The sequence below is a fragment of the Gallus gallus genome, chromosome 19, assembly GCF_016699485.2.
Source record: "Gallus gallus isolate bGalGal1 chromosome 19, bGalGal1.mat.broiler.GRCg7b, whole genome shotgun sequence".
NCBI classification, from domain to species: Eukaryota; Metazoa; Chordata; class Aves; order Galliformes; family Phasianidae; genus Gallus; species Gallus gallus.
In genome coordinates this window covers 10282523-10289978 of record NC_052550.1, presented here as the reverse complement: position 1 = coordinate 10289978, position 7456 = coordinate 10282523, and the positions used below count along the sequence as shown (strand labels likewise).

The following is a 7456-nucleotide window of genomic DNA, read 5'->3' as shown; positions in this document are numbered from 1 at the left end:
GCAGTACGGTATGCTGGACGGGCCTGAGGGCGGCCGCGCCTTCCCGCCCTCAGTTGCCGCCTCCCGCGGGTGCCATGGGTTGGGAGGAGAAGCAGGTCCGTGGGTACAGCGAGTTCGTGCAGACGGCGCAGCGCTACCACGGCCGGCCTATCTTTGCGCTCTTCTGCGGCGACAAGGATGCCGAGGGCCGGAGCTGGTGCCCGGACTGCGTGACGGGTGAGGCTCGGGGGGGCGCGGGGGCTCTCCTAGGAACTCCGGCCTCCTACTCTCGGCCCGCGCCGGCGCACAGCGCTCGGCAGCCGCTTTCATTGGTCTGAGGCAGACGGAGCGGCGCCGGGCGTCCTTCTGGGGTTCGCGCGGTGGGGACTCCAGGTGGTCGTGGCACGGAGGCTGAACCTCTGAGCGCGTGGAGAGGGGCGGACTGCCGTCTCCCGCTGCAGTTACCTCCGTCGTTAATCCGGCCGCCATTGCAGGCCGCTGTGATTGGGAGCCGCCCACGCGTGGAATGTAACGCTGTTCAGCAGAAGCTGGCGCAGAGGATGGTTTTTCTGTCTGAGCAAACAATTCGATGTAAATCTTACACGAATCCACGTCCGGGAGTGGAATACGAAGGCAGGTCCTTAGAACGCATTACAGTGAACTTTCTGGATCATACTGGCCGGATTACACAGGGCAGCCACTGTTCTGCTCAGTCTCTTCCAGACTGCATGTTCTGACTTGTCAGAGCAGCAATTGGCCTTCGTGCCAAGTCTGGTCCCTTTAACATGGAATGTATACATTCTGCAGTGCTTATGGATGACCACATGAAACAGCATAGATCTCTGCCTGAAGCAGACAAAGCGTTGGTTAGCAGCATTGCTGATCAGACTAAATGCTCATGATTCTGTAGCATGGCGTATTAACTATTAACACTGAGAAATTACTCTCTAGCTGAACCAGTTGTGAGGAAGGAACTTCATAACATGCCTGATGAATCAGTGTTCATCTACTGTCTTGTTGGAGACAGAGCCTAGTAAGTAACTGTTTTAATGCTAACAACTGACATTACTTCGCTGGAGGTTAACTAACCTGTTGGTACTAATGACTGAGTTAGTTCTGTGACTGTACAGGTCTACAGTTCCTTAAGTGGACTATTTGCATGCTTGTTCTAATGAGGAGGCCAGGGAGGTGGGAGGCAGAATCATCCCTTTGAAAGAATTTTAACAGTCAAATTTCAAACTGTATTTTTACAAGTTCTGTTTAACTACACTCTTTACGAACAGCTGGAAAGATCCTAACAATGAATTCAGGAAGAATCTGAAACTAACAGGAGTGCCTACACTGCTTAAATACGGAACAGTAAGTCATTCATTGTATGCTATGGATCTACATGCATTCATGTGGGAAACTGACAGGAGCTTATGACAGTAAATGTGTTTGCTGTCTGTGTTTTCTGATACCTTTGTTTGTTTCAGAATAGACAGTGTGGGACACCTTTCTGCTCTTATCCATGCACTTTTTCTAGCCCAAACAGATTAGTTTTCTCTCAGGGAACTAACTACCTTCCATAGAATGTTCTCTGTAATGAACTTATCAAATAAAATACATGCACTTAACAAATCTTGTTTGAGGGTAGGCTAAATACTTAGCAACATGTTGTCAGTTTTCTGACTTGCAGCTTCTCAAATATTAAGAACTCCAAATGCTGAATTATAGGAGTGGAGGACTGTGTATAGCGTACTCCTAATTCAGACAGACTACAGCTCTCACTCCTGTGTACTCTCTTTAGTTGGAAACATTAACATACCACACCAAGTTTTAACTTGGACCCATTATTTAAATCAGCAGTTACTTTTGTAGGAATGCTTCAAAGAACAGAAAACACAAAGGCATTTTTCATTTATCCTTGCACTGCTTTCTCCACTCCACTTGCGATCTAGCAAGAACAGTTGCTGTAGTATGGCTAATATTATTAGGTTCAAATAGCTCTAGTCCAGAACAAAATTTTTAATGACTCCTAAAAAAAATCTTTTCTTTCAGCCTCAGAAGTTGGTTGAAGAAGAATGTTTTAAAGCAGATCTTGTGCGTATGTTGTTTACTGAAGACTAATTCCTTCAGTAGTCAATCATTTATGAAGATTTTTATCTTGTTAACTGTGTTGTGCTTTCGTGGAATCCTCGCCTTTTTTTTTTCCTCCCAAGCTATCATGGTAAATTACTTTTGACTAATCAAGATAAATGTCATTAAATTCTAGGTTCAAACCTTCCACTAAAGTCTTGCAACAAAAAACTGTTCTCTTTTCTTTTTTGTTGAAATAAATTTGAGTTTGCCAAGTCTCTTTACAAAGAAGCCAAGCTCAAGATATAAACCAAGGCAGTAGCCTACATTTACTGAACAGTAATACTTAATGAAAGTTTCAGCTTTAATACTGGAGGAGGGGGAGGTGGAGAGGAGCAGGTAGAAGAAACAGAAAAAATACTTTTTTTTTCCTGAAATTAATTTTATGCAGCTGCTGAAGCTGTTATGACAAATTTTTAACACCAACAATGTTTAACAGCTTATCTGTTCAGCACCAAGTATGAGCTGAGGGCTAGCAATCACTGATTGTACTGCCAGCACCTACTCCTACAAGAATATGAAATACAATATGAATACAGCATGAACACAATCTAAAATATAAAAATGAAATCCCTCACAGCTACCATGATCTGCACTCTTACAGAAAAAAAAATAACAACCCAAGAGCTATACAGGAACATATGATAAATGTTTCTCCAATTTTGCAAGCGTTTACACCTTTGTAACAGAACCCAAGAAGGAAACAGGCTATAGCTCTGTCTGTTCCACTAAAGTTTATCATTTCTTCTCTCTGCTCCACTCTGGCAGTTCTCATCTCTTCACACTTCATTTGTTGTCTCTAAAATACACTGTCAAGAGAACTCTTAAGACATCCCTGCCCACCAACCCCCTCCCCCGCCTCCCCCCCCCAAAAAAAACCCAAGTAAACAGAATGGACATGTAATAGCTCAGCTCTGGCAAAAAAATTACAAATTAAATTTTGAGCAACAATCATCATCACTTCAGCGTTGCTCATAAGAAGCAGTACATCTTAGTCACAATCAGAGACATATCATTGTTCTCTGCGGAACATACCTACGCTGTAAGAACTTCTGAACTACACTTTTTGTTGATAGAGCAATGTCAGTGCCCTCAAAAAGGAGGTTTGGTTTTCAAGAGGAACAAATACCAGAAGTAATACTCTTAACAAGATCACCCATGCTGCAAAAGAAATGGCAGAAGTATGTGTTTCAGTCTCCTGTTGTAAATTTGTTGCTACAGGTTGGTGAAAGACAAAGTCACCTGACAAATCAAAAATTAAATGTATGCATGCAGCAAAACCTACAGAAGACAGACTTCTTTCCTTTCTTGTAAATGCTTGAATTAACGCAAAGTACACATTATCATCACTCTTCCAAGTGCTTTTCATTTTACAGAGGTGTTTTGTTGCTGCTGCTCTGCTAGTGCCTGCTGGAGGCGCATTCTCTTCCGTGAATAGTGCTGCCAGTGAAGAATCTGCTGCTCATCAATAAACTTAGCACACTGAGCATTTACCAGTTCTTTGCGAAAGTGTTCGTACTGGAGCAGCTCTAACATATGCAAACACTGAGGATACCTGGATTGAAAAAAAACCAACAAGTTTTATGAAGTACACTAAAACTGGAGTCTCTAGTATCTCTCCAGTTATTATTTTAGGCATTTAATGCTGTACTCAAGTACCTGAAACACTGAGGGCTGTATATATTCCATGCACTGTAACTTAATACCTTCAGTATTCCTTTCTAGAATTTCTAGAAATATTTCTAGCCAAATATTCCTTTGGCTAGAAAACACAGAATCCAATAACAATAGAAATACATACACATACCTGATTAGAATAACTTTTCTAAAGATTAGATTTCATTAAAATAAATGCAAATTAACTTGAATAGCTGTTTCCAGAGCTCATTTAAAGCAAATAAAAACTTTTCAAAAACTGAAGGAGATTTAATGTTAAATCTCCTTAATGTAACTGACTATTACATTACAGTAATGAAAAAAATGATTCCTTGTGCAGGTATCAACGGTGCAAAAATCACTCTCAGAATGTACTTAGTAGGCTGAAGTAGTTTTGTCCCATGATGTTCAATAATCTTGTTTTATGCAGATACAAGGTGCAAATAAAGGTTGCAAAAAAAAATTCCATGCATAAGTCAAGAATGAAACGTTCTTTAATTCTGTCTATTCCAGACTACAGGAATCAGGAAAATTTATACTGCATATAAACACAGTGCAGGTTTTGGTTGCATGGAGAAATACGGACATGCTACTTTACAGTACATAACAGAAAGCAAAAATCATAAAAATGCAGAAACCCAAGGGATTTTAGTACTTACTTCAAGTATTTTGCATATTCAGGCTCTTTCCAATACAGTAAATATTTAAGATAGTTTACAAAAGCTTTGTCTTTGAAGTATCCTCTTTGTGCAAGAACTGAAATAACAGACAAGGAATTGTCAGCTACAGAAATATGAAAAATTTGCCAAACCTCACGAATACGTATTCACAAAACTATACAAAAGAAGCACTTAAGTCATAATTTTATCATTGCAAGTTTTTAAAACTCAAGAAAAAATAAATAGAAAGGGAAAAATATATCTTAAGTCAACATTCTAAGCATGGTAAGTTAGTCTCATCTCCTCTGCCATATAACTTTTATACAGCAACAAGGATGTGGAGTTTTCAAAAATAGGAACTGACACATCAAAACTGTCAGGGAAAACCAAAGAAATGAAGTACTCTACCTGAAACTACTACTAGCATTAGTTAAATTCTGGGTTCAGATAAAAGAATACTTCTTAGATTGAACAGAAATTATCATTAGTTTTTACTACAGATGTAAATTTACTCTCCACCAAATAGATGCATTTTATTTCAATAAATATTAATTTCACATTTTAAAGGTGTCGTTTCCTCCCTCTTCCACCTCACCTTTGAAGTTTGGACAACTTAAATTATTTTCAGACTACTTTTATCCTGTTAAAGACCTCTTCCTTTTTCTTTCTTTAGCCTTTCCCCCCGCCCCCCACCAAACTGTTTAACATTACCTGTAATCATTAAGCTGTTAAATAACATTAACTTCTCAGGATCCTGACATTAGGTACTCACAGTTGAGGTAATTGGGATTTGCTAGGCACTGAACAAACTCCAACTCCAACTGGAACCGAAGTCGATTTCCTGTATCATCTAATCACATGAAAAAAAAGTGAAAACTGGATCCACATGATAGTTTTGAAAGTCAGTTTCTCAATTTGAGCCACACAAATAAAAACATTTAAAGAGGAGATAAACCAGTAAGAGCCCACAATAAATACGGGCTCATTTAGCACAGTCTTTTCTATGACATGAATCGGTGTTGGGCCCATGTTAATACCACACAAGTACTGTTGGTTTTTTAAAACAACTAAACACGATGCAAATAACAGAAATGCCCTCTCACTCTTTATGTACAATAAAGGAAAAGGGAAGAGAAAGGGACCTGGTATTAGTACAAGGAAAATTTAACAAGGTAAGGAAAGAGTACTACAAACAGCTCACTGAAAGCTTCCTTGCGCATAATTTAAGAAATGCTTCCTGTGAGGCTGCTTTGTTTGTTTTGTGCAAAGATGTCTCACTTTAGTGAGAATGCTGCAGTGGTCTCACACTAATGGTGTACAGTGGACACTGGTGACATACCCCAGGGGTCAGCACAAGTTCTACTGTCCTATGAAGAAAGGCTGAGGGAGCTGGACTTGCTCAGCCTGGAGAAGAGAAGGCTCAGGGAGATCTTACTGTGGTCTTTCAGTATGGAAAGGGAACTTATAAAAAAAGATGGAGACTTAACTTTTCACCCTGACTGAAAACAACAGGACAAGGGGGGACAGCTTTCAACTAAAAAATGAGTCAATTCAGGTTAGATGTTGGGAAGACATTCTTTTCCGAGAGGGTGGTGAGGCCTAGAGCTGTGGGTACCCCATCCCCGGAGGTGCGTAAGGGCAGGCTGGAAGGGGCCCCGCGCAGGCTGCTTTGGCGGGAGGTCCCCAGCGCGGCAGAGTTGGAACAAGCCGATCTGCAAGGTCCCTTCCATCCAACCATTCGGGGTCTCCATAAAAGATTTATCTCCTCGACCGCAGATATAACGTGGGATGCCTCCGACGCCTGCACTGCCACGGTGTCCGGGAAGGTAAGAGCCGCGGTGTCTCCACGAACGACGCGAAGGGCTCCAACGGGTCAAACCGGGAGCGGCCTGAGCAGTGCAGAGCCAGGAGGGCAGGACAGCAAGACTCTGTCCCGAACCCCTCTCCCGAGGAAAGCGATTCAGAGCCTGTCCAGCCCCAGGCACCCGCTCCCGAACCGGCCCGAGCTCTCTGCACGGCAGGGACCCCGGCGGACTCACCCTGCCCGACCCCCTCTGCGTCCGCTCACTGCTCACCTGCATCCATGGCGGCCTGCCGAGCTGCCCTCCCCGCCCAGGCTCAAAATGGCGGCGGGAGCACCCGCTGTCGGTAGGCGGAAGCCCGGCGGGAGGTGCGGCGAGGCAAGCTGGGAAGGCGGTGGCGGAGGCGGGCCGTGCGGCCCAGGCTGTGGGAGCGTGAGGTAGGAGGGTTCGCGGTAGGAGCCACGTCGGCTGCGGGACACGGGCCTGGCACCTACCTGGCACTGCTGTAGCTCTTCTGGGAGGCAGAGACATGGCATTAAGACCTCTTTTGTTTTTGTTTTTTTTTTTTTTCCCGTCGATCTTTGCACTTATGTTTTCATCATTGTGCCATGAGCAAGCCATCAGTACTGAAGATCTCCCAGGAGGGCCTCATATTCCATATCTGAGCTGTTCATGCTCTAACATCACTGATTTACTGATGTGCATTTTGTAGAAGACCAACCTCTTGACTAAAGTTGGAGTAACTTTTTTTCCCTTGTCTTGAAAGGGAGCTGTTACCAGTTAGGCAATACAGTTCCAAATCCATTAGAAGGTACTTTTGGGATCAGTGTTCTCGTTTAGTTTTTTTCATAGGCATGCACCCTTGAGCAGTGAAGGGTAAAAGATGACTGTATGCCCGGAACATTCATTTTAACTTTGTACTGGATGAGCCGTTGTTGAACATTTCCAAAGCAGAAGGAGACAGAAGGGAGGGAATCGCTCCTAACAGACAGACCTGTTTTGCTGGTTGTTTTTTGTTTGTTTGTTGTTGTTGTTCCTTTGTTTTTCTTACTCCTTCTGCATGTTGGACTTTTTTTTTTTTTCCCATAGCAACCTATGGTGAGCTGATTTCAGTCAACCTCTGCAGTTTATTTATTAAAAAGTTATATCATAGTGAAGCCAGTTAAACAAACACTCCAGGAATGCAGAACAGGACTGCACTGTTGCATCTGGAAGAGAGTCCAGCACTCGGGTTGCAAATTT

At 42.8% G+C, this 7456-nt stretch overlaps 2 protein-coding genes across 3 annotated transcripts; one reads left to right on the top strand and one right to left on the bottom strand.

The window, feature by feature from the left end:
• Positions 1–51: 51 nt before the first annotated feature.
• Positions 52–2321, top strand: TXNDC17 (thioredoxin domain containing 17). The gene is made up of 4 exons (XM_415925.7): positions 52–216; positions 931–1012; positions 1263–1338; positions 2020–2321. Exons 1-4 carry the CDS (start codon positions 75–77, stop codon positions 2086–2088), a joined length of 369 nt encoding a protein of 122 aa, XP_415925.1. The 5' UTR covers positions 52–74; the 3' UTR covers positions 2089–2321.
• Positions 2141–6757, bottom strand: MED31 (mediator complex subunit 31). 2 transcript variants are annotated; one of them, NM_001321595.2, is made up of 4 exons: positions 6488–6532; positions 5185–5262; positions 4413–4509; positions 2141–3652 (listed from the first exon to the last, which is right to left on the bottom strand). In NM_001321595.2, the coding sequence occupies exons 1-4, from the start codon at positions 6495–6497 to the stop codon at positions 3463–3465; spliced, it is 375 nt and encodes a 124-aa protein (NP_001308524.1). In that variant the 5' UTR covers positions 6498–6532; the 3' UTR covers positions 2141–3462. The 2 variants fall into 2 exon arrangements, with proteins under 2 accessions (NP_001308524.1, XP_040506037.1); XM_040650103.2 differs by lacking the exon at positions 6488–6532 and adding an exon at positions 6709–6757 and having other exon boundaries at positions 2342–3652.
• Positions 6758–7456: the final 699 nt, after the last annotated feature.

Bases quoted from the DNA above. Each gene is read 5' to 3' on its own strand.
- TXNDC17 (XM_415925.7), top strand. From the start codon at position 75: ATGGGTTGGGAGGAGAAGCAGGTCCGTGGGTACAGCGAGTTCGTGCAG. The intron at 217-930 runs GTGAGGCTCGGG...ATTACTCTCTAG, and splicing joins GTGCCCGGACTGCGTGACGG to CTGAACCAGTTGTGAGGAAG. The intron at 1,339-2,019 runs GTAAGTCATTCA...CTTTTCTTTCAG, and splicing joins CACTGCTTAAATACGGAACA to CCTCAGAAGTTGGTTGAAGA.
- MED31 (XM_040650103.2), bottom strand. From the start codon at position 6,745: ATGTCTCTGCCTCCCAGAAGAGCTACAGCAGTGCCAG. The intron at 5,263-6,708 runs GTAGGTGCCAGG...TCATGTGATTAG, and splicing joins AAGAGCTACAGCAGTGCCAG to ATGATACAGGAAATCGACTT. The intron at 3,653-4,412 runs GTAAGTACTAAA...TTTTCAATCCAG, and splicing joins GAATATGCAAAATACTTGAA to GTATCCTCAGTGTTTGCATA.